The sequence below is a fragment of the Camelus bactrianus genome, chromosome 19, assembly GCF_048773025.1.
Source record: "Camelus bactrianus isolate YW-2024 breed Bactrian camel chromosome 19, ASM4877302v1, whole genome shotgun sequence".
NCBI lineage: Eukaryota > Metazoa > Chordata > Mammalia > Artiodactyla > Camelidae > Camelus > Camelus bactrianus.
Genome location: NC_133557.1, coordinates 12,700,405 through 12,726,556, shown reverse-complemented (window position 1 = coordinate 12,726,556; position 26,152 = coordinate 12,700,405). Strand labels below are relative to the sequence as shown.

Here is a 26,152-nt window from a genome sequence, read left to right as displayed (position 1 = left end):
GGGGCCAGTCTCCCAACTTTCCGTAGTTGGGGAATGGGAAGCGCAGACCCGGTCCCTTTCCTTTCCCTCCATCCCAGGACCCCCATCCTGACCTGTTTGGACCCCGCCACTGGGCTCCCGGCAGAAATCAGGTGCTGATTCCCATTTTCCGCCTTATTTTTTTTTCTTTTCCCCTGTCTCGTTTCGTTTGGTGGTCCCCTGCCTTATTTCTCGTACCCCGCCCCAGGGAGCGAGTTAAAGCCATGTTCTACCACGCCTACGACAGCTACCTGGAGAATGCCTTTCCCTACGACGAACTGCGACCTCTCACCTGTGACGGGCACGACACCTGGGGCAGGTAGTGCAAGGGGAGGAACAAAGGGGTGGCCTTGATCTGGCCGTCCGGTCCTAGGCGGGCGGGTCTGCTGGGGCTGGTGGCTTCATGGTCTCCTTACCGTTTCCGGAAAAGCTCATAGCCAGGGTGAGATCGCGTTCTTTCCAGTTCAGGCTAGCAACACCAGGATCCACCCAGCCTCCTGGAAAGTTGGATCCCATCGTGGAAAAAGCCTGGGGTAGCCTGGTGGGCTGGACCTCTGGGCTTCCGCCATAACAGTAACAGGCATCAGCTGTTGGGATCTGGGCAAATCCTTGGAGTCTAGGATATGTGGAAGGGCTTCCAGAAGTCAGAAGACCCAACCCCTTCATGTTATAAGTGGGCAAACAGGCCCAGGAGGGGATGTAACTCTCCCAAACAGGAAACTTCAGAGCCTTTGTTAGTGTAACTGAAACACACTTCCCCCTCACATCCCTGACTGCTTCTTGAGATCTCAGCTCAAAATGTCACCTCAGCATCAGTTCCCCTAACTATCCAACCCCAACAGGTCACTCTCACAAATCACCTGTTTTATTCCTGGCACTTCTCACTCTCTGATACTATCATTTCACTTGTCTGTTAGTTTGTCTTTCTTACTTCCACTAGAGTAAAAATATATGAGAGATGGGATGCTGTATTTTTCCTTGCTGAGTGAGGGAGGAATCTGCATTTAGCTGAAGATGATATTGATTAAACACTGTGCTAACCATTTTACTTGTGTCATCTCATTTAATTAGCACCCCCAGGAGTTAAGTGCTGTTATTTCTGTTTTACAAATGAATATGCTAAGGACTAGAGAAGTAAACTAGACAAAATTTGTGCTGGTTTTTGTTTTTTTAGTTGAAAAAAGTAATACAAGCAAATGGCAAATTCAAGCAGTGAATGTCACATAATAAAAAATAAATATCTCCCACGCCCTAGAACTCCAACTACTGTTAACTTTCTTGTATATCCTTCCAGAAATACTTTTGGTTTATATGATCATATAGGTATGTATATGTGTGTGTTTTTAAGTTAACTTCTTAAAGGTGTAACTTACCTAAAATGCACCCATTTAAAGTGTATAGTAACCACTGTCACAGTCAAGGTAGAGAACATTTCTGTCACCCTAAAAAGTTCCCTTGTGGCCCTTTATAGTTAATTCCTCCACCACCACTGAGCCAAAAAACTACTAATCTGCTTTCTGTCTATGTCTCTTTTTGAAGATACCGTTAGAAACATACGACACAGCCTCTTCTGTACCTTGTCATTTTCATTTACACAGTTAAAAGATACACAGTTTAAGTATCTTCACATTAGCCCACAGAACTCTTGATAACAATCTTTTTGACAACCTCATTGTTTTGCACTGTTTGAATGTATTACAGTTTAGTTAATCACTCTTCAACTGGTGTACATTTGGGTTATTTCTGGCTTTTTGCTGTTCTAAATACAATATTGCCATGAGTGTTCTCAAGCATACAGTTCTGCACACTGTGAGATAAATTCCTAGATGTGGAAATTCCTGTGCTCTGAGATACAATCTTATACTGCCTCCCTATGGCAGAGGAGAATGCCAGAGAATGTAGGTGATATGTTCAACTACAGTCAGCCACAGCAGCCCACCTCCCAGGTGCCTTAAATGGGTCAGAGTTTCCCAGCAATTTTCACTGGCTTCTCTGTTGTGACTGCCAGTAGGACTGGCAGAGATATTGCTGTGCCTTTCTTGTTAGTTTTTGGAGTGTCTGATCTGGGGCAGCCTTAGTTTTTGATGTTTGATTTTCTTACTAAGCAGCTGGGATTTTTTTGTCCTTTCACAGTTTTTCCTTGACTCTAATTGATGCTCTGGACACCTTGCTGGTAAGTGTCTCATCTATTCCTTTTTTCTCCAACATTGCATAACCTACATCCTTCCTCTTTTGGCAGCTTGACTGTGGGTGAAAAATGAGTTCTTCACCTAGCCCTATTATTTTTCATCTTATGATTCTAGAACCATCGGGTTCTGGATGCCCAGCTAGAGGAAAATGATGAATTCCAACTTATTCAGATTCATTTATGCAGCAAATGTTTCTAGAGGACCTTATAAACACAGAACTATGATAAGCCTGTATAACTCTGTGGGGGATACAGAAGCTTTGATACCCTCTTTGTTTTCAGAGGCTTACATTCTAATGGTCAATTCAGTAATAAAAATGCTGACAGTAACCAGTTAGTGTGTTACATGTAGGGCTTGTGCTAAGCGCTTTACATGTGTTATCTTGTTTATTGCTTCCAACAACCCCATGAGATAAGTACCTTATCTCTTTTTGCAGCTGAGAAATCTGATGCTATAGAAAGGGGGAATGGTTTGGCTGGGGTGCACAGTTATTAAACGGCAGGGCTAGGACTTGAACCCAGTTCTGTATGATTCCAAGCTTTAACCATCATCCTTAAAAAGACCACAAGAAAGATTTTCATACCTTTCCCCCTATTTCACTATTTCTGGTTCTCTGTCACCCCTACTCATTTTTATAATATTTACATGATAGTTTTGTGATCACTCTATAGATATAATTTAGCTGCTTTTTTTTAGGCTTAAATTTGTATATTATCTATCCATCAAATATTTATTTATTGTTGAGGGCCAACTGTGTACCAAGCACAGGGCTAAGCTCTGGAGTTATGATGGTGAGTTTAAGCAGACATGGTCCCTGCTTTCCTGGAGTTTATGATTTAAGTGAGGGCAACAAAGAATGACCCTAAAGAATATATAATTACAAATTGAGGTGAGTGCCGTGTCAGAAAGGAACATGGTTCTGTGAAACGACCTAGAGTGAGGGGGTCAGGAAAGACTTTCCTAAAGTAGTGAGATGATACTTAAGTTGGGATCTGAAGGAGAAGTGAGTATTGACTCAGGAAGCAGGGGTGGAAAAAGTGGCCAGGCAGAGGGAACAGCCTGTGTGTGCAAAGTCCTTGTGGCAGGAGAGAGTGTGGCAAGTGCAGTGAGTTAAAGGAAGGCCAGTTTGGCTGAAATGTGGAGAAGGAAAAGGAAGAAGCAAAGTGGAGCTGGAGGGATAGAGAGGGATCAGATAATGCAAGTCTTTGTTCACTATGTGAAGGATTTGGATCATTAATTTGAGGGCAATGGAAGGCCACTGGGATTACTCAAGTAGAGGTCAGGAAATGATGAGATTTCTGTTTTGAGAAGATCTCTGGCTGCATTGTGGAGAAGGATTCATATAATCATTCAGCAAACATTTTGTAAGTAATTGCTTCATGGACTGCACTCAGCACTCTGGGGGAATGCCGGAGTGAGTGAGGCTCCTGCCTATGCAGAGATTCTTGACATGTGGTAAGAAATAGATGCCCTAAGAGTTGGGATAAACTTACTGGAGTCTTTGAAAGGAAGAGGAGGTTAATTTCAGCTGGAGGAATCAAAGGCTTCCTAGAGAAGGTGACATTTAGACAATAGGTTGGTTTTGGAAATGGGAAGATACAAGGTGTGATTTCTGGTAGAAGGAACAGCACACCTGAAGGCAGAACATCAGGGAATAGCGGGTCCAGTTTTGCTGAAGTGAGTGAGACTAGGGTAGCTGAACAATGAGAAACGTGGTCAGAAGGATAGATTGGGTCTAAATCAGAGGTCCTTGAATGCTGAGATAGGATTATTTTGGTTGCAAGTGACAGAGACTCAAATCAAACTGATTTAGACAGGAAGAAAATTTACTGAGTCATATAACTAAAAAGTCTAGGTAAAGACTGGCCTGAGTCCTAGCTGGTTCCAGATAAACAGTGTCATTAGGAATCTCTTTTTCTGTCTCTTATTTCTGCCTTCTTTGCTGGCTGTATTCTCAGGCTCTCTGTAAGCTGGCAGGGTAGTCAACAGTAACTCCAGACTTCCATTCCACTTATTCAGTAACCTGTGTGTGGAGAGGATTAGTCCTTTTCTATTAATTCCAGGGACTGAGTCTTATTGGTCTGGCCTGGGTCACACATCTATCCCTGAACCCATCATGTGGCCAAGGGATATAGAATGCTGGCTGGTCCAGGTGAAATGCCCATACTTGGAGCTGAAGGGATGGAGTCAGCTTCTTCTAATTCCAAGAGTAACTGTAGAAGAAGGGTGATTCCTCAAGGGAAAGTACGGGCACTATTGTCAGAATAAAAGGTATTAGGATTGCATTTGGCTCATGGTTTAAACAAAAAGTAATTTTCTCAAGTAAAAGAGAATTGGAAGGTAATCTTTAGCACTGGGTCAGCTGCTCAACTGTGCCATCAGGGACCCAAGCTCTTTGTATCCTTCCATTCTACCATCATTAGTATATTGACTTTCATTCTCATGCTTGTACCTCATGGTCCAAGAGTAAAAGCCATGCCAGCTGTGCCTTGTCCCTTTTTATTAGGGAAACAGAAGCTTTCTGAGAAGTGCCCCCAGTAGACTTCTCAAGGCTCAGAATTTGCTGGTTATACAATCACCTCTAGCAGCAAAGAAGGCTGAGAAAACAAGTATCTGGATTTCTAGTCTTGATGGCTGGAAGCTACAAGGGTAAAGGAGTTGTAAATCAGTATTGGTCCAACCAACCTGTAGTATTTTCCACAAGGATGAATGTGACAAGATTAAAAACAACAGATACCCACTGAAAATGTCAAACTAAGATTTCCTTATGTGGTCTACGCTCCTTATATTATTTCCATTTATATAAGTACATAAGGATTCTTAAATTGGTACCGAAGAATTTCCTTAACCAGTCTCTTGATATTGAATCTGAATGATTATTAACTCTCAGTGTTTTCTCCTATTATCATTAGTCCTAGAACAGAAACTGCAAATCTTATGTTAAATAAGTGAGAGTCACATGAGATAGGGTCCTAGAGTCTGAATCTGGCATCTTCAGTGCCTACAAGCCTGAGAGCCTCACTGTCAGGTTTCTCTTTCCTCCAGATTTTGGGGAATGTCTCAGAATTCCAAAGAGTGGTTGAAGTACTCCAGGACAACGTGGACTTTGATATTGATGTGAACGCCTCTGTGTTTGAAACCAACATCCGAGGTGAGGACTGCCTTCTACGGCCCTTGGAAGAAAGGAGAATGTGGAATTTTGGCTTCTGTGTAAGCCAAGAGATGGTAAATAGGATCTTAAGGGCCAGCCCTACCAGGGCACTTGACTCAAACCAGACTGACAGGGCTCTTCTTCCCTCCTGAAAGGTGGAGTGGGAGGTCTTGGGATCGCTCATCCGTTTCAGACATGAAAGTGAGCAGGGGACAGAGAAAAGATTGAAGAGAAATTTGCCAAAATTACTCACGTATTTAACATACATTTGGTATTAGGCATTCAGCCACGAGCAAGAAAGATGTAATCCTTGCCTTCTTGGAGCTTTCTGCCAATAGAACTTTCTGTGCTGATGATGGAAATGTTTTATATCTGTGTTGTCCAGTACAGTAGCTACTAGCCACATGTGGCTATTGAACATTTGAAATATGTCTCCTGTAACTGAAGAGCTGAATTTTTCATTTCATTTTATTTTAATGAATTTAATTTTAAATAGTGACAAGTGGTTAATGATTACTGTATTACCATTTTACACAGTGCAAGTCTACAGTATTAATTTCCAAACCTGGCTGCCCATCAGAACTACTTGGGACCTTTTAAAAAGTTCACATGTCTAGACTCCACTCTAAATCTAATGAATTGGGATCTCTGGGTTGGCTCTAGGACCAGTATTTTAGCAGATCCCCAATGATTCTTACAAAGCTAGCACAACTCTTATTTTCAGTGAGCTTCTAGACCACCAGTGGCTTAACAGCTGTTACCTCTGGATGGCAGAGTTACATTTTTTTCCTCCTTATTTTGATCATCTTTATTTTGTATGTAATTTGCAATGATTCTATTACTGTTATGTGATAAATAATTAAAAAAAAAAAAAGACTAGAGAGCAGAGGGACAGCAGTATGAAATCCTGGCTTAGAATCAGACCAGAGTTTGAGGCCATGCTCATTGCTGTGTCAGAGAACTTCTGAGCTTGATTTCTCGTCTATAAATTAAGGTTGTCTTTATACCTTAGTTTCTAATATGAATATATATCAGCTTTCTTTTGGTTGACATTTGCCCAGAGTGTCTTTTACTTCTCTTTTATTTTCAGTCTTCCTGTATTTTTATGATTAAACGTATCTTTTGTAATTTACATACTATATTTTGTTTATCCATTCTGATAATCCTCTTTTAACTGAAGCATTTAATCTATTTACATTTAGTGAAATTACTGATGTATTTGCATTCATTTCTATGGTACTACTTTGTGCTGTTTATCTGATCTCCTTTAGGTCCTTTTTCTTTTTTATGCCTTCTTTAGATTGACTCCATATTCTCTTATTCCATTTTCCTCTTACTAACTTAGAAATTACACACAGTATCTAGCTGATTAAATAGTTCTCCTAGAAAATTCAACAAGCATAACGAAATTTAAAATTAATGAAAAATTATTCTCCTCCTGAATAGTACAAAACCTGGCTCTGAGGATATCCTTACCTGTATGCTATAGCTACATATTTTAATTATTTGTTTTAAGCCATCCACACATTATTGTTGATCTGTATAGTTGAAGTTTTAGATTTACTCATATATTTACCACTTTTTGGGCCATCTTTTCTTCTTGTGTCTCAGACCTTATACCTGTGATCCCCTTCCTTCTACCTGAAGTATTTCCTTTAGAATGTCCTTTAGTGCAGGTGTGTTCTTGGCAAACTTTCCCAGCTTTGTTTGTATGAAAATGTCTTTATCTCATTGTCTTTGTTTGGTCTCTGGGGATATTTTTGCAGGGCATATGGCTCCTGGCAGATGATTTTTTTTTATATACAAACATTTTTTGTTGAGTTATAGTCATTTTACAATGTTTTGTCAAATTCCAGTGTAGAGCACAATTTTTCAGTAATACACGAACATACGTACATTCATTGTCACATTCTTTTTCGCTGTGAGCCACCACAAGATCCTGTATATATTTCCCTGTGCTACACAGTACAATCTTGTTTATCTGTTCTACGTTTTGAAATCCCAGTGCCTTCCCACCTCCCGGTGGATGATTTTTTGGTCTTAGCATGTTGAAGAAATTTTTCTATTGTCTTCTGATCTTATTGTCATTGTTGAGAAGTAATCTGTCCATCTAATTGTTATTTCTTTGTAGATAATCTGTTTTTTTTTTTCCTCTTCACTCTGACTGCCCCCTCTTTTTAAAAACTTTTTAAAGTTTTGGCAACTTTTTGAAGTTTGGAAAATTTCAAAAATACAAAAAAACTAGAGAAAACAGTATAATGAACTGGATGTACCCATCACTCAGCTTTAACAGTCACTATTACATGGACTCTGGCTGCTTTTTTGCCTGTGGTGTTCTGCATTTTTATCATTTTATATATATAAATGTGGATTTCTCTTTATTATTTTGCTTGGGATTCCTGGATCTAAGAATTGGTATATTCATTAGTTTTAGAAAATTCTGAACTATTTTCTCTTCAAATATTGCCTCTCCCCCATTTTTACCTCTTCTCTTTTTAGAACTCCAATCAGAAATGTATAATACCTTCTTACTGTATCCTCCAGGTCCCTTCTGTATTTTTTTTAAAGCATTTTGTCTCTCTGTGTTTCATTTTGAATAATTTTTTTTGAGTTTGTCTTCAAGCCCACAAATCCTCTCTTCAGGTATATCTTATCTGCTGTTAAATCTATCTATATAATTTTAAATTAAAAAAATTTTAATTATTATATATTTAATTTTTAGAAATTCTGTTTGGTTCTTTTATAAATAGGCTTGATCACTTTTATAATTTCTTGCTACTTACTCATGTATTCCAACCTTTCTTTTATTTCTTTAAACATATTACACGTACTTATTTTGTGTTCTGTGTCTGATAATTCCAATATCTGAAGTCTTGTCTTGCTGTTTTTTCTGCTGGCCCTTACTCATAATGCTTTGTTTCTGTGTATGTTTCATGATCTGTTTATATTTTAATGTATGCTTATTGTCTAGACTTTATCTGTGGGGTTCTTTGAGGCCTTGGTCGAATGTGAGTTTTTCCAGATATGTATTTTATTTACTACTGCCATGTGGCTGAAGGCTCCTCCCAGGCCCACATATGGCTGGAATAAAAGGCTTCCAGAGAAGATCCTTGGTCTGAGCGTTAGGAACCTTTAACTTTTTTTTTTTATTGAGTTATAGTCATTTTACAATGTTGTGTCAGATTCCAGTGTAGAGCACAATTTTTCATTAATTCAACCTTACACGGAGTATGTACTTCTTCCAGATCCCAGTTTTATGGAGGGATCTTTTATCAGACTCCACACTTTGGGTAGGTCCTGCCTTTGTCTCTTATTCCTTGTTGATCAGGAGGAGGGGAAAACTGAAGCTCAAGGTCACTAATTTTTTTTAGGGGGAGGACCATTTGAGATATCTGTTTGGCCATATTTCCAGCTATATACCCTTTGTGTCTTTTTATGTCCTAAATAGTATATAATATATTGAAATAGATAAATGAATAAAATGAAAGTAATAAGTATCCTTCTCTCCCTTCCTTGGTCTTGGGGGGCTTGGAGGACAGTGACCAAGTACAATGAGTATGGGCTTTGGGACCAAGTGCAGTGGAGTCAGACAGACCTGGCTCTACCACCTACTAGATGGATGATCCAGAGCAAGTCAGTCAACCTCTCTGAACCTCAGCATCTTCGTCTGAAGAGGGCATGATAGTACCTAGTGCTTGGTGTACAGTAGGGACTAAAAAAAAGATAGCCATTGTTTTTGTGACCCACCAAGAAAAAAAAACTTTGTAAACTTAGCACTGTACCAATTTGGTGGGTTAAGGACTATTCTGTCTCTAGGTGGCTCTAGCCCCTTCCCAGTGAGCCACCGAACAAAGTATTTAGGTTTAATTTGCACAAGGGGAAGGTCTTTGGGACTCTGACGCTTGGCTTTTGTACCATCTGTAGTGGTAGGAGGACTTCTGTCTGCTCACCTGCTATCAAAGAAGGCTGGAGTGGAAGTGGAGGCCGGATGGCCCTGCTCTGGACCTCTCCTGAGGATGGCTGAGGAGGCAGCCCGAAAACTCCTCCCAGGTAAGACCCACACCAAGATGGGGCAGAGATGAAGTCCAGTAGGTCCTGCTTCTCTTGCTGGAGACAAGAGTGACATTGCTGAATTATTTATTTCCTGGTGTTTCTCACCTGAAACTTGGTATTTCTACCTCTAGGCATCCAATGTGGAGAAGAGTCCTGGGCATTTTGAGGGCTGAACTAGGATGGATGAGCTGACCTCATTACTGTTTGCAGGGAGGGCTGAAGGCCAGCCTGGTGTGTGGAAGGCTCTTGCCCTTATTTCAGTGAGTGCTTTTGCCTCCTCCCAGGTCCACATATGGCTGGAATTAAAGGCTTCCAGAGAAGAACCTTGGTCTGAGCATTGGGGACCTCAGGTTCTAGACTCAGCTCTGCCAGCCAATATTTTGACCAAGCCACCCTTCCTCCCCCCGGTCAGTTTCCCTGTCTATCAAGTGGGTGTTGTTATTCCTGCCTCCCTTTGGGGAGGCATAAAATGAGGTTAGAAAGGAAAACGTTCTTGGAGAATCTCAAACACAGTTGAAATGAGAGCGACTTGTTTTGTAGCTCAGCCGTGTCCAGGGCTGCAGGCCAAGCCTCAGTGTTTGTCCAGTGGGACAGTGGCTGGGCTCGGCTGCATCAGTTGGACACTGTGTTCTCATCAGGGTGTGGTGGAGGCTCTGAGAGCCGTTCACACCCAAACACGTCACCTTGTGCTTTCCACCAGCCACTTGTCCATCTCCCTTCTCCCTTTCACGCAGTACTTGCCTCTCATCCTTGGGGAAGAGCCGAGGAGACTGGAGCAAGCTGGGTTCTGATCTTGCTCATGGCCTGCATGTCTCCCTACAAACATCATGTCTGGTGTGACTCGTCCATAGAGGAAACTCAGCCTAGTCACTCCCTTCGTTTTATTTTGGTCATTAAAAAAATTTTTTTTTGTATTGAGAATAGAAATATTGAAGCCAGCAGCAATGTATCTACCATCCAGGCTGAGAAACAGGATTGGTCACTCCCTGTCTTTTTAACCCTGCCTGACTTCCCTGAACAATTCCTTTGAACCCTCCTTGGTCATGACTTGAATTCTCCTTGCTTGCCACTTACGTCTGCCGGATAGCAGGCTTCTCCTCTTACAGTAAAGCTGCTGGACCTCGTGGTTCTTGGAAGTTTTGACAACCTTGTTCACAGTTTGGTGACGCATTGGTTTCTCTGGGGTTGTCTGACCTTTCAGCTCGAGAGGAAATCTCTGCCTCTGGCAAGTTCCTTGCCTTGAACTGGGAGGCATTAGGGTGGGGTGGGCAGGGCCCTGGGCCTATGGGGGGGGGAGGGGAAAGGGAGTGGGCATATGGCAGTCATTCCCCTTCCAGCTCCATTTGGCTCTCTCTGTGTGACCTTTGAGTCACCTCTTTATAAGCATGACTTTTCCTACCTGTGAATTGAGGATTGAACTTTATCAGCAGTCCAGTGGTTTATATCCTTTTTTCCCCCTTTAATACCACGACCCCTAAAGTTCTTTCTTTAGAGCAGAGATCTTAAACTGGCTCCTCTGTTTATGGTCTGCAGATATGTTTCATTTGGTCGGAATGGTGTTTTAAAAAGATATGAATGGGGCAGGGGGGCAGTGGGTATAGCTCAGTGGTAGAGCGTATGCTTAGCATGCATGAGGTCCTGGGTTCAATCTCCAGTACCTTCATTAAAAATAAAAGTAAATAAATAAAAGGACACTGAACAAATGTTTCAAAAATTCTTAAAAAAAAAAAATGATCAGTTTCTTCATTGTCACACCAGCCCGCACTACTGCCTATGGCTTATGGCCCATCTGCTTTACACAAAGTTGTCCTCTGAAGGCATTGTATTAAATAAGTAAAGTAGAGCTGCTCTAGCTGAAGTGAGCATGTGTAGAGAGTGATAACATAGAGTGTAGCCCACTGCTTCCCTCCTCACCACAGGCAAGAGCCTAAGACACGTGGAGCAGTTTTTGGCGGCATCTGGGTTAGGTGGCCACTAAAAGCCCTCCAGTTGTGACATTTATCCTTCTCTGGCTCAGTCTCTAGCAGATCACTCAGAAGATAGAGAGGGAAGCGCTGGCCAAGGCCACAGCCTTTGGGCCTCTGTCCAGCCATCCCTACCTCCCTGCTCCTGTCTGGGTTCTTAATTCTTCGATTGTTCAGCCTTCCAGACCCCCACTGGCATGCCGTATGGAACAGTGAACCTGCTTCATGGCGTGAACCCAGGAGAGACTCCTGTCACCTGTACGGCAGGAATCGGGACCTTTATTGTGGAATTTGCCACCCTGAGCAGCCTCACTGGTGACCCTGTGTTCGAAGAAGTGGCCAGGGTGGCTCTGATGCGCCTCTGGGAGAGCCGGTCAGATATTGGGCTGGTAAGTCTGCTGCCATCCTTCCTGTCTGGCCAAGTGGACCACCTTGGCCCCTGCATTTGAGGCTTGGGGCTCTGAGCAATAAGTTGGAATCCAGCCAAAGGAAACTAAGGATGACCTCAGGAGTGGTCCAAGACTTAGGCTCATGACACCGAAAGTAGACCAAGCCTCTAATTCATGCTTTGGCACAGAGAGGGGGAGAGCTTGAGTGCACTTCCTCTGGCAGGAAAGGGAGCTGTGTTAAGCTTTGACTCCTTGAGCTTCTCTGAGTTCTAGGAAGTGGGTCATCTGCTTCATGCCCCTGACTCACTCGCTGACCTTAGATTGTCAGCCTATCTGGCCCTCATTTTTACTGTTTTTTGTTTATAAAACTGTATTTCTTAAAACCAATTCTGAGTAACATTGAATGGTTGTTCTATGGAAAAATGATTCCTGGTCAATATTGGGCCACACTGTATCTAGAATCCCTTTTCTGGAGAGTCCAAATGAACATAAGCAGGTTAAAGGTTATGAAATCCTGTGATAACTACGTCTACTTAACTTTGCTTACCTCAACATTTCAAGAACTTATCTGACCCCAGAGCTTCCCTTTTTTCTCCAAACCTGTTAACCCATGGAAATTTAACACACTTTGGGCCAGGTGATCTCTAAGGTGGGTTTCAGCTCCTCAACTGGATAATCCAGTGAAACTAACAGTAACTGAGCCAAAGCTGTCCAGGAAATAGCACTCGATTTAGTCAGAACTGGATTTGAGCCCTGGCTTCACTACATTGAAACTGTATCACCCTGGGCAAGTCACTCAACCTTTCTGACCCACAGTTACTTCAGCAGGCACGCTGACGTATTAAGACCTCCTTGCTGAGTCATTATGACAGATAAAGACAGCATTGTCTGAAAGTGATTCAAGTGGAGGTGTATTTATGCAAAGTCTGGTTCTATGTGAGCTTGAAAATTCCTTAAGAAGGTGCCACTCTGGAGACCTGTAGTCACTCCCTCAGTAAGTCTGACACAGGCAGTGTTTTTTCAAGCACTGGAACCTCAGTGGACTTCATGGCTGCCCCACTCACATCTTCTCAGCCCTAACCATTTTTTGTGCACACTGGCCTGCCAACTGCCATCACCCATGTCTCTTTGCTTACTGGCCTTCTGGTGCCTGGATCCTGCTCTGCCCGCTCTTGGCTGGAAGTGCCAGGACTTAATGCTACCCCAGAGCAGTTCTCAGTGACTGATACTGATGGGAGTTTGTGGCTAATCACCCCAATTCCCGCCCCTCGGATAGGACAATGCAGAGACGTGTGCATTACACTGACTCCTAGAGCTGCCCAGCGGGATGGAGCTGCAGTTCCCATGATGGTAACTTGCCTGTTGGCACTCGCTTTGTGGGCTGCCTCCCCGCCCTGCCTCACTTTCACCCCCTTCTACCACAGTTCCCAGGGACTCACCTTACAAATCAGCTACTTCCTGTCTTCCTTGCTGAGGGTCTGCCCCTGGGGGGACCCAAACCAACACAGAACAATTAGCTATTTCTTTGATCGAGTACTGGGTGAAGTTACCAGCTTCCACTGGGGTCTAAGTTGTATAGACAACATATCCCCTCTTTTAGATCCTTAAAATTTGTTTTCAAATGGTTTTACATGGTTCATAAGTCAGGGGATATGGAAAAGCACCCAGTGCCATCTGTGAGGCCCTGTCCCCCAGCTTCCCAGTCCCTCTCCTTACAAGCAACCCGTCTATCAGTTTCTTAGGTGTCCTTCCAGCGTTGATTTATGGAAATATATAATGTATGTCTTGTGTCTTTATATACTGGCGTCACATGCTGGGGGCTGAGAAGTCTGAGACATTGTGAAAACAGCAAGTTCTCATCTCCCAGTTCACACTCACTCTAGACAGGGCATAAACACTCCAAGTCATTGCTCTTTTTCCATTTTCTGACCAGTGTGTATAATTAAGTCCTCTTAAATGTGCAGGAGGTGCCTCTCCGCTGTACAGATATGTAGGAGAGCTGGCCAATATCCAGGCTTGCCCCCCAGCCCTGTACGCTTATAGCCTGCATGTCTCCCAAGAAGCACTGGGATTCCTGCCTTGCATCTCACGAGGCAGTCAGGGGTGTGGGGAGATCAGGGCAGTCAGCGTTGTTTGGTCTTGGGCTCTCCTTTGGGACCACATGTCTCTCTCCCAGGTTGGCAACCACATCGATGTGCTCACTGGCAAGTGGGTGGCCCAGGACGCGGGCATCGGGGCTGGCGTGGACTCCTACTTTGAGTATCTGGTGAAAGGAGCGATCCTGCTTCAGGATAAGAAGCTCATGGCCATGTTCCTAGGTAAAAAGGGCAGGGCAAGGGGGCTCTCCCCATGGTTTTTCCTGTTAACATGTAGTTTATTTCTAAACTGTCAGTGGCTCCCAAGCACCTACAGAATCAGTTCTGAATACCTGAGTCTGCATTCAGAGCCTCCATGGACTTATACTGCCCACGTGATGTCACGGCACCTCCTCATGCTTTTGTGCAAGAGCCAACGGAACTGTGCTGCCTTCTCAGTGCACAGCCTTGGATTTTTTATTTCCTGGCCATTGCATGTGGTGTTTCCTTTGTCTAGAACACCTTTGCTCCTAATTTTCTGTGTCCAAATTCTGTTCACCCTTCAAGGTTCAGCTTAAATATCACTTTGCTCAAGAAATAGCTTGATCCTTCCTCAGAATTGAGGGCCATCAACATCTTTCTTGCGGTCAGCTGTCGTCACAGTGACAGTTCTACCAGCTGACTGCTGCATCCGGCCTTATTAATCTTTGCGTTTCCCACAGTGCTTTGCACGAGGTAGCTAGTAGATTCATGCCTATTGAATAAAAACATGTTACCCTCCAGGCCCTTAGACACTAGTGATAATGATATTAAGAAGTTGTTGGGCACCTAGTAGTTATAGCTACCATTCATTTATTCAGCAAATATGTATTGAATACCACTGAGGTGTCAAGGGCTGTGCCAAGCACTGAACATGGACTGTTTCATTAATTCCTACAACACTATTTGAGATTGTCTTATTTATTTGCATGTGTATTTGGTACTTCTTTCATTCAGATATTTATTGTGCATGTTTATTACATACGATCTTCATGTTAGGGATTCTGCAGTGAACAAAATAAAGTCCTAGCTCTCATGGATTTACAGTCGAGGGGGAGTTTTAAATTCAAGTTCCCACTAGAGTGGCAACTCCCTGAGGGCCAGACTTTGTCTTGTTTGCCACCCCTTAGATGCCTGGCACCTAATAGGTGCTTGGTGAATATTGTTGAGTGAATAAATGACTGAACAATCCCATGAGGTATATAACATTACTCTCCCCACTTTATAGTTAATAAGATAGGCTTAAGAGGGAAAAACTTGTCCAAAGTCACAGCTAGCAAGTGGTAAAAGCTGGAGCTGGAATTTGAGCCTGGAAGTCTGACACCAGAACCTGTGCTCCTTCCTCTGTGCCTCCTTGCATCCTAGTCTACCTCGAGGCTAGGTCATCAAAAGTTTAAGTCTATGCTGCTGTTGTCAAAGCTTACCTTTCATCTCCCTAATCACTGATGTGTCCATTATCTTATCTCCACTGCAGAGTATAACAAAGCCATTCGGAATTATACCCACTTTGATGACTGGTACCTGTGGGTGCAGATGTACAAGGGGACTGTGTCCATGCCGGTCTTCCAGTCTCTGGAGGCCTACTGGCCTGGTCTTCAGGTAGGAGTGGTCAGAGAGGGTGGCTGGCAAAGCAAGCTCATTCTGATGTGTAAGTCAAATAAGATACTGTGGTTGTTTGAGTACTTTTATTGGAGGGGTGATTTGGGGATGGAAGAGAGGCTTAGAGTGAATTAGGCAGATTTAAGTTTCTGCCAAACAGAATTTTCCAAGGGGAGCTTTAAGGTGTCAGAAACTGAGCTTCCAGTTTGCTATGAAATGTTGTACTGCTTAAAATAAAGCAGACAGTGTCTTTCCAGGCTGGGCAGTAATAGCCATTGGCAACACCCATTTCTCCGCTGGACATCTCTGTCACACATCCTCATTCTTGAGAAATGGCGTGAAAGCAGCTGGGGCCGCCTGCCTGCCAATCGTTATGTTTTTCTATTACACAGTCTGAGAGAGTTGCAGCTGGAAGGGATCTTGGAGCCCATCTCATCTGCCCCCTAGGTGTAGCAAAATATTTTTATAAAATAGTTTTTTTTTTCATCTTAAGAGACAGTACTAACATGTAGATGGTGGTAAATATTTAAAGCACACAAAGGAATATAGTGGTAAATAAGTCTCAAGTCCCCACCCTGAGATACTCTCCCCGATCCAGCCCTTAGTACCAGTTTTTTGTGTATCTTTCCAGAAATCCATATACATAAAAATATATATATATACATATTCCTATCTCCCTTTTTTTCTTTACATAAATAGGAGCATTTTTGTTCTTTTTTTAAATTGAAGCACAGTCAATTACAACGTGTCAATTTCTGGTGTACAGCACAATGTCCCAGTTATGCTCTTTTTTACTGATTATATCTTGGAGCTCATTCTTTATTGATACACATAGATCAATTTTACTTTTTTAAAGAGTTGCATTTATTCCAGGGAACAGACATACTGCCATTTATTTAACTAGTTCCCCATTGTATACTTTTAGCCAACCCTCTCATTTTACAGATGGGGAAACAGGCTCAGAGGGAAGTTGTTGATAATATTAAATATTGGTCCAACCCTTCCAAGATCTTCAAATTTTATTGCTTCAGTGTCCCCTAAAACAATTTTGAAAAATTATAGAGTCCCTTGCAGGTTTTTAATCTTATGAGTTTTAATAGTTGCATACCATTCCTTTTTCTCCTCCAACTCATATTTCTATTCTACTACCCCAACGAGATTTTATCCTAATTATTATATTTTATGCTGAAAGCATTTTATTGACCACTCTATCATATGCTTCTGTGACAAAATTTGTCCATACATAGAAATTTAAAATATTTTGAAGTTTCCTGTGATCATAGGCTATGAGTATTAAATTTATTTTCTTCTGGATTTATTTATCATTAGTTAGTATGTAAAGATTAAACCAACATTTACAGCTTATAATTTTTGATAATTATAAACCTGAAAGCAATTTTATTGGAAGTGCATTCCTTAATGAGATTTTGGGGGCTTTTTTTATTTTTAAGTAGCTCATGTATTTGTGCATGAATAAATGCATATTGCTAAAACGGGGCACAGTTAAGCATCAATTTTATTCCTGCTTTTAATTTCTTTAGTTGTAAGTGCTGAGGAATCTATGCACAGAAATAAGTAGATGGAGATGGCAGGAATTTGATTATTGCAGTATCATTTAGTTCTTTGAAATCATTGAGTTAACAGATTGAATCATATAAAATTGCCAGCACCCAACCATTTTTGACCTGCAAAGGTGGCAATATTATATGATCAGTCTTTATATGATTAAAAAAATCACAATGACCTGTCACCAAAAATTATTTTTAATGATCTCTCTGCTGACAACTTGACCAGTTCCTCTTTCAATTTCTTGAAAGCAAAGACTTGAAAGCCATCTGATTTGTAGAAGGATTTGTTACCCAGTGGTTAGAGCCATTCATTTTTCTCAACACCCAAACTAATACTTTAAATTTAACCTAGATTAGTGGTCAAGGAAGTTTTTATATCCCAGGATTATGTTCCACAGTAAGGTTGGAAGTTGTTAATGGGTACACCTTGCTTTTGTAAAAACAGTAGAAGGACACTTGTGGAAGGGACAGTGAGAATGGATAGCCTGCCTTTGTGTTACAAGCATCTTTTCAGGCAGATCCATTTTAGGAAAGTTGAGGATCTGGAAATCTATCTCCTTAAAACTATTTGTGACTAAATCCCTTTTGGAAAACCTGATTGTACAACCCAGCCATAGAACTGATCACACCCTCACACCCTGTGACTTTACATAATTTCATTTCTGTGAGTGTTCCCAGGGAAATGATTCAAGAAGGAAAGATATAGCCTGTGTACAGATATTCCTAGCAACAAAGTTCATGACAAAGAAAAACTAGAAATGGTCTAAATACCCAATAATGGAAGAAAAAATAAATGATTTTATTTTTTTCCTCTTTTTATTTATGGTGGTAAAATACACATAATATACAATTTACCATCTTAGCCATTTTAAGTGTACAGTTCAACGGCATTTAGTATGTTCAGATTGTCGTGTAACCAGCACCACCGTCCATCCCTATAACTCTTTTCATCTTGTAAAACTGAAATTCTGTACTTTCTAAACACTAACTCCCCATTCTCTCTCCCCAGTCCCTGACAACCACGATTATATTTTCTATCTTTATGATTTTGATTACTCTAGGTAGTTCATATAAGTGGAATCATACAGCTTCTGTCTTCTGATGACTGGCTTATTTTATTTAGCGTAATGTCCTCAAGTTTCATGCTTATAGCATGTATCAGAATTTCCTTCTTTTTAAGGCTGAATAATATTCCTTGTATGTATGTATCACCCTGTGCCATCTCAATTTGCACAGGATTTGTGTGCTGTGTGTGGGACTTTTCCTGGCTTGGGAAGGGGTCCTGGGGTATTTCTCTGTAAGGTTATAATAATGCTAATCTCTTCAGTGCCTAGCAGGCTGTCTGGCACATAAAGGTGATAAATTAAATATTTATGGAAGAGTGATTTCTGTGCCAGGCATTTTACACAGAATCATCACAACACACCAAGGTAAGCGTTGTTTCATAGACGAAGAAAGGAGGCTTATAGATGTTAAATTTGTTCATTTACTCAAGAAACATTTGAGTGCCTGCCGTATTCCAGGCCCTGCCCTCATGAAGTTTATAGAGAGTGAGACACAAAGAAAAACTTAGACAAATTCGTAAAATAATAAGTTGCAATGAAGGAAACAAATGAGAGGCTAAAAGAGAGACTATTGGATGGGGACCTGCTTTAGACAAGAAGACCTCTCAGGTGGTGATGCTCAAGCTGAAATGTGAAGAATGGGGTGGGGATGATGTTCCAGGCAAAGGAAACATGATGTGTGAAGGTCCTGCAACAGGAAAGAGTAGGGTGTTTATCAGACAGAAAAACAGAATGGCCACAGTCTGGGGAAGGGAAAGATTGGTCACTGGAAGGTCTGCAGTGATCAGATTGCACAGGGCCTTGAGGGCCGTGGTGAGGTGTCTTGAGTTTACTCTGAGCCCATGGAAAGCCACTGAGGTCTGTAGTATGTAGGAAGGCAGTTACTCTGGCCATCTTGGGAAGAGTGGGCTAGAGAAGACATGGTGGGACCAGTGAGGGGGCCTTTGAGGTCATCCCAGTGCAAGATGTTAGTGTACAAGTGGTGGCTCTGGAGATAAAGAGAGAAGAGTCCTGAGGCTGCACAGAGGGAATTGATAGGAGTTTCTGATGGAATGGACGTAGGGATGGGGGAAGAGGGAGGAGGGAGGAGTCAAGGATGGCCACCAGGTATCTGGTCGGAGTAAATCATTGGAAGATGGTGCCATTTCCCGCGAAGGGAAAGAGATGAGAGTAGGGAGGCAACTTTGTGGGAGAATCAGGGAACTAAGAATTTTGTTTGGGAAATGTTAAGTTTGTTCTGTCCCTGAGACATCCAGTGGAGATGTCAAGGAAGTCAGCTGTTTCCCTGTGAGTTTATATTAATAGTTACTTAGGAACAACTAGTAAAATTACGAATGCATATATCCTCTGACTCAGCAATCCTAATTCTGGAAGTTCATCTTACAGATATGCCTGACATATGTTTGAGGTGACGTATGTGCAGGGTTATTTATTGCAGCATTGATTGTTATAGCAAATAGCAAAAGATTGGAAACAAGCCAACTAGCTATCAATAGGGAACTAATTAAATTATGGTCCAAGCAATAGAATACTATGCAACTATATGAATAGGAGGAGGGAGTACTTTATGTACTTACATGGAAAAAAATCAAGATATATTGTTAAATGAGTAAAGGAAACTACAGAACAGTGTATTTGATAAGCTATATTTAATGTGAGAGAAATAACATATACTCATACATCTTTGCTTATGTTTACAAACTAATACAAAATGGTTATCCACTGGGGTTAGGATGGGAGTGAGACTTATACAGTCAACCTTTTTCCTTTCTTAGAATTTTGAATCAGATGGCTAACTTACCTATTTAAAAACTTTAGTAGCCAGCATTGACCAAGCACGTGCTGGTGGGCAGGGACTATGTATACAACCTCTGTCCCTCAAAACAATGTAAAATATACGTTGTATTTTGCATGTTATAGATGAAGCTCAAAGAAGTTAAGTATCTGGTCTGAGGCTGCACAGTGAGTAAACGGCCAACTCAGGGATTGATCGTAGGTCTTTTTGGCTCCAAAGCCCTTGCTTTCTCTTTTCGCTGAGGGTGTATGTGGGGTTTTGTATGTGGGTTTTCTGCCTGGTGGCTGCTTGCCTGACAGCCACTTCTCTTTTCCAGAGCCTCATTGGGGACATTGACAATGCCATGAGGACCTTCCTCAACTACTACACCGTATGGAAGCAGTTTGGGGGGCTCCCAGAATTCTACAACATTCCTCAGGGATATACAGTGGAGAAGCGGGAGGGCTACCCACTTCGGCCAGGTAAGCAGCATCTCTGACCCAACACCAGCCCACAGACTCTGATTCTCCAAACCCCAAATCCTCATGTTTCTATGAGGCTCTTTGTCTATCAGGTGCCCACACATCCTTTTTTTCCCATCTCCTTCTTCCAGTGGCTCTGGGTGGTTTTCCTGCTGGGAATTATTTATCCCTATATTTTCAGAGAAGCAAACTGAAGCATAGTAGGTTGAAATGCCAGCTGTTAAGTGTAGGAGCTGGGACTGGAACCCAGTACATCATATGCTCTTTCACACTTGAATGAATGAGTGAGCTGGAAAAAGCCAAGTTGACTCCTTTTGAGTTCCTGCCATCAGGATTTCAGACGTGCAGGCAAACTTCGTAAATCACTGGGTCAGGTCAGATAAATTATGCATCTGTGGAATGAATGTTGGAACTTTGGAGTGGAATTCAGGAATGAATCATCCATTCTTGTCCACCTCCCCATTTGCAGGTCAGAAGTCAAGATGTCAAGAAGGAAGGGACTACACACTAGATAAATCTCCCAAGTTCCTTTCCAGCTCTGATTTTCTGATTCACTGAAGGAAAGTTAAACACTGTGAGGAGGGGAAGGGAAAGGGGGATGGAGGAAGGAAGCTTATTCAGCACATGGTCACCCCTACCCCTAAATAGGTTAGGTTATTATTGTCTTAGACTCTTCCCACCTGAATGCCTTTTAGCTGTGGGATGGGCCTTCTAGTGGCTTCTGCACATTCTGCCCTCCTCTACCCAACTTCCTTCCTTCTCTAAGTAATTGTTGTGGGAGTCTTAGAGGAGGAACAGAAGAGGAAGTAACAACTGGAAAGAGCAAGTCACTTTTGACTCCTTAGAGGCTGCCATTTTTGGTATTTCCTTTTTTTTTTTTTTTTTGAGGTGGGTAGTTAATTAAGTTTTTATTTATTTATTTTTTAACGGAGGTACTGGGAATTGAACCCACGACCTTGTGTATGCTAAGCATGTGCTCTACCACTTGAGCTATACCCTCCCCTGCTGTTTTTGTTATTTCTCAGGGCTTTTTTTCTTTTTTTTGAAAAAGAGAAAATGCTCAGAAGGTACTGTATCCTGTGTTACAAATAGATGAAATGAAGACAAGGTTTGGGACTAAATGTAAGAAAGACTTAGGCTTGTGCATTCTCAGGGGTAGAGGGAACCTGAGAGGTCCTCTAATCGAAGTCCCCCTGTAATAGCCCTGCCAACTGGTTATCTAATCTTTGTTCAGTTACTGCCAGTGATGGAGGCTCGCTGCTTACAGAGGCAACCTGTTCCGTTTGCAGGATAGGCTGGCAGGAAGGCATCAGTGGAAAGTAAGCACCACAGCCAGGAATCCAGTAATGCCTTAGGCCAGTCACCCTTCCTACCCCAAAATAATAGTGACTGGGAGATAACGGTCCTGTTCTATAGTTAGACCGGCCAGTGCCTAATGCTCTGGTACCTGCATCTGATCAGCAGTATTGGAATACAGAACCTAGCCTAAAAGCCTCTGAGGGCCTTTACTTCCCCCTAAGTCCAAATCTAAACCTTGGGTTGTCTCTCTCTTCAAGAGAGTTGGCCAGATATACAGGAAATTAAAGCAATTCCTAGCACATGTAGGCCCAAGTGTGAGGAAGAGAAAACAAGAAACAAGATGCTTGGCCCTGGGTGCACTGAGCTTGCCAGCTGTGAGAAGCATAAGGAGAGACTTCCCACGAGGGCTCCACCTTTTCTGTCTTTGGACATGCACAGTGTGTTCATCTCGTAAATGTGCCCCAAATCCGTGTCTTTGAATATGAGCAGTTAGATTAGCTAGTGTCTAGAGGCCTGTGGGGTAAAGTAGGGGAGAAGTAGGAGAAAACTGGGGACATAGGCAGAGATTTTTTTTTCTCCAAAAATAAGAAATCGAAATCGGAGAAGAGTGCTGATCAAGACCCAAGAGGAAATAGGAAGTAGAACATGAGGAGGAGAGGTTGGTATAGGCAGAGGAAAGTAGATCTTTCCTCCCTGAGAAAAGACAGATGAAGGAGAAAAGTCTATGGAGTTACAGCTTCTGCCCATGAGGCCCACTCTAGAAGTCAAATCTTTCTTTTCCATAACAGCCCTCTAGGTATCTGAAAGCAGCAAACACATTTTGCTGGGTTTTCTTTTCTCTGGAATAAATATTCTCATCTGGACCAACTCCTGTTGACCAATATTCTTACGGTGGGGCCCAGGTCTGAAGGTCACATTCCGGTTGTTCTGGGCACAATGAACTGATGGCTGCATCTTTGCTGGATTGAAAGTTGACTCTTTTTAAAAAATTATTTTATTTTATTTTCCCTTAACAGAGGCACTGAGGATTGAACTCAGGACCTCATGCATGCCAAGTACACGCTCTACCACTGAGCTATAACCCCCGACCTGAAGGTTGACCTTTGAATGTCTTAACCTTCATCTTGTTGTCTATCCCATCTTGGGAAGGGCCTTATAATGACAGGCTCATACTCTTTCAAGTTTTAGGATTAAGTTAGACTGTAAGTGACAGAGAAAAAGTAGTGGCTTAATTAAAAACAGAAATTTACTTCTCTCTGATTTTCAGGTTTTATATGGTTCTGTTTGGTGTCAGGGACCTCAATCCCACACCTACTTGCTGGGAATAGTTGTTAATCTAGGCAGCCATGTGCTTGGATAAAATTAGATACTCTATTACTAAGGAAGAAGGAGGGAACAGATATTAGGAGATAGGCAGCAGCCTCTGCCATCTCCCCTATCCCAGAGCCTGGATGTCTGTATCTCCCTTGGGATGGGAATCCGTGGTCCATTTTAATGCTGGTCTCCACTAAGCTTCAGACTTCGGGTATAGTGGCTCTGAAAACTCAGCACTGAGTGAGTTGTCCTGTGTTCCTCCTAGTTGGGGCCCTGTGGGCAAGGTATGGGGGGAAGAGTTTCTTACTGCTCCATTTGGGCCCCAAGACTTTCTTGCTCAGCCACTAGTAAGGAAGGTCTGCTTTGAACTTTGCAGAACTTATTGAGAGTGCAATGTACCTCTACCGTGCCACGGGGGATCCCACCCTCTTAGAACTCGGAAGAGATGCTGTGGAATCCATTGAAAAAATCAGCAAGGTGGAGTGTGGATTTGCTACAGTAAGTATTTCCATGGGCCCCAAAGTTGGGAAATGTCTCCCCCTGCTGCTGAAGAGCCTCTGGTATATTAGCACCAGAAGAGACCTTAGAGAGGTCAGCAGTGCCTTCATTTTGTAGATGGGGAGGCTGAAGAACAGAAGGTCGGAGCCTTGTTGAAGGTCACATCACTAGTAGAGGTGGAGCTAGGATTAGTTCCCGGGGACTTGACTCCATGCCCTTGGCATTCTCCCTGCTTCAGAGATCCTTTAGCTGTCTGGATAGGCTACTTTGTGAAACGTTCTGTGAAAAGGTCTATAAAATGGATTCTAGAAGGGAAGTACGGAGTCCCACAGCCTTAAATGCAAACCAGGGGATCCTTAACGAAACAGCCCTCCTGGTCTCATGGATATCTATTGAGTGTCTTTCACGGGCCAGATGCTGAGGGTTATAGCAATGAAGAAAGACCAAGCCCCTGAGCTGACATTTTAGTAGGAAAAACAATGAATGTGTATCTGGGAGACAGAAAGAAGGCCAGTGTGGCTGGAAGGGCGTGAGCAAGGAGGAAAGTGGAGAAAATAGAGTCCCAGAGGTAGGCAGGGGCTAGATCACGTTGTATGAGCTGTGGGGAAGAGCTTGGATTTTGTTCTGCCTGGAATGAGAAACATTGTTAGGATTTACAGCAGAGTAGTAGCATACTCTGATTTGTATTTTGGAAAGATCACTCTTGCTGCTCTGTGGAGAATGGATTGAAAGGGTCAAGGGTGAGAGCCATGTCACATCCTTGGAGGACCCAAGCAGGCAAGATATAAATATTAAACAGTGGTTGTGGACATGTAAAAACCAGATGTGTAAGAGAATAGTCTGGAAGAAAATTCACCTTCAGTGGCTTTTTTAGGGTATGGAATCAAAAACAAACAAAAAGCCTTTCTTTGTCAAAAAGTTATAACGTGATTATATCCTTTAAGTAAAACAGATACATATTTTTAAACAAAAGACTTATATGTGTAGGGGAAAAGTGAAACAATGATATGTTTTAGTTTCTAATATGTTGTATTTTGTGAAGAGCCAAAGTGGATGAGCCCACTGGGGCCTTAGGAACTCTTGACTTATTTCCATGAAAATGAAGCTCTTTGGAGCCCTTCCAAAGTGGATCATGGGAACAGGCATCTGAGTCCTTGGCCTTTGGCAAACAGGGCAAGAGAATCATAATTCTCGGTACATCAAGTTCATACTTGAGTTACTTTTTTTGTGTAAAATAGATGTCTACTGAGACTTAGTTTTGTTTAACAAAATGTATCACTAATTCTGAGAATCTGAAATAAATGTTTGCAGCAAGTATACTTACTCATCCCTGACTGTAAGCTCAGTATGAATTTTTCTTCATAAAGATTCCTAATTGGTTGCTTATATGAGCAAAAACTTGGTAACCACCTTAATGTCCATGAAGGGAGGAATAGCTAAGTAAATGATGCTACATTTTTACGGCATGAAAGGGGATGATTAGATCAATGTTTATAATCACAAAAGGATGGGATAAATGGGATGGGAGATTGTCACATAGGGAAGCCAGGGAAGACCGTTCTGATGAGGCAGCATTTGAGCAAAGACTTGAAGGAAGCAGAGGAGCTTGCTGGGAGGATGTCTGAAGGAGAGCGCTCCGGGCTGAAAGAACACCAATGCACAGAACCAGGGTGGCAGCGTGTTTGTCCACAGAACAGAAAGGCCGGGTGGAGAGAGTGGGAAGAGATGAGGTCAGGGAGGGAGCAGAGCCACATCACGAAGGACATGGTAGGCCGTGATAAGGGGTTGAATTTTAGTCTTTGGGAAATGGGGTATCAACAGAGGGTTTTCAGTGGAGAAGTGACAGGTAAGACTTACAACATAAATATACATTAGAGTAAGGATGGAAGCAGGAAGCCCAGTTGAAAGTTGTGATAACCCAGGTGAGAGATGATGACGGCTGGGAAAAGGGAAAAGCTCTGAAAAGTTAAGTGATCTTCCCAAAGCCTCTAGGCCACTTAATGGCAGAGCGGGAATTCCTAATGGACCTCCCCTGACCCTCTCTGCTGCACTCTGAGGCTGTTCTGACTTGCTTCCCTCTCCTACGTGGAAGATCAAAGATCTGCGAGACCACAAGCTTGACAACCGGATGGAGTCCTTCTTCCTGGCCGAGACTGTGAAATACCTCTACCTGCTGTTTGACCCGACCAACTTCATCCACAACAATGGCTCCACCTTCGATGCAGTGATAACCCCCTACGGGGAGTGCATCCTGGGGGCTGGGGGTTACATCTTCAACACAGAAGCCCACCCCATCGACCCTGCTGCCCTGCACTGTTGCCGGAGGCTGAAGGAAGAACAGTGGGAAGTGGAAGATTTGATGAGGGAATTCTACTCTCTCAAACGAAATAGGTCGAGATTTCAGAAAAAAACGATGAGCTCCGGGCCATGGGAACCCCCAGCAGGGCCAGAACCACCCTCCTCACCTGAAAACCATGACCAGGCAAGGGAGAAGTCTGCCAAGCAGAAAATCCCACTTCTCAGCTGCCCTAGTCAACCCTTCACCTCGAAGCTGGCATTACTGGGACAGGTTTTCCTAGATTCCTCGTAACCACTGGATGATTTTTTTGTTTGTTTGTTTTTGAAACTAAACTATAAGAATAAATCTGCTTTTGACTATCATAGTCTTCTATTTTA

The 26,152-nt window shown here is 42.5% G+C and overlaps 2 protein-coding genes across 4 annotated transcripts in view; one reads left to right on the top strand and one right to left on the bottom strand.

The window, feature by feature from the left end:
• PROCR (protein C receptor) overlaps positions 1-908 on the bottom strand; it is a 23,196-nt gene extending 22,288 nt beyond the window's left edge. Inside the window, exon 1 of the mRNA XM_074347199.1 lies at positions 435-908. The gene's annotated coding sequence lies outside the window, so the exon portion shown is untranslated. The remainder of the gene's footprint in view (positions 1-434) is intronic.
• EDEM2 (ER degradation enhancing alpha-mannosidase like protein 2) overlaps positions 1-26,152 on the top strand; it is a 26,393-nt gene extending 241 nt beyond the window's left edge. The window contains exons 1-12 of one of the 3 annotated variants that reach the window (XM_074347195.1): positions 3-131; positions 227-337; positions 2,152-2,191; positions 5,253-5,358; positions 8,604-8,648; positions 9,283-9,408; positions 11,553-11,764; positions 13,941-14,082; positions 15,353-15,477; positions 20,221-20,365; positions 23,355-23,476; positions 25,569-26,152. In XM_074347195.1, the coding sequence (XP_074203296.1) occupies positions 34-131; positions 227-337; positions 2,152-2,191; positions 5,253-5,358; positions 8,604-8,648; positions 9,283-9,408; positions 11,553-11,764; positions 13,941-14,082; positions 15,353-15,477; positions 20,221-20,365; positions 23,355-23,476; positions 25,569-26,066 (1,770 nt within the window). In that variant the 5' untranslated portion in view covers positions 3-33 and the 3' untranslated portion in view covers positions 26,067-26,152. Of the gene's footprint in view, positions 1-2; positions 132-226; positions 338-2,151; positions 2,192-5,252; positions 5,359-8,603; positions 8,649-9,282; positions 9,409-11,552; positions 11,765-13,940; positions 14,083-15,352; positions 15,478-20,220; positions 20,366-23,354; positions 23,477-25,568 lie in introns of those variants that run through there. The other 2 variants (XM_074347194.1, XM_010960820.3) reach the window with 2 other exon arrangements.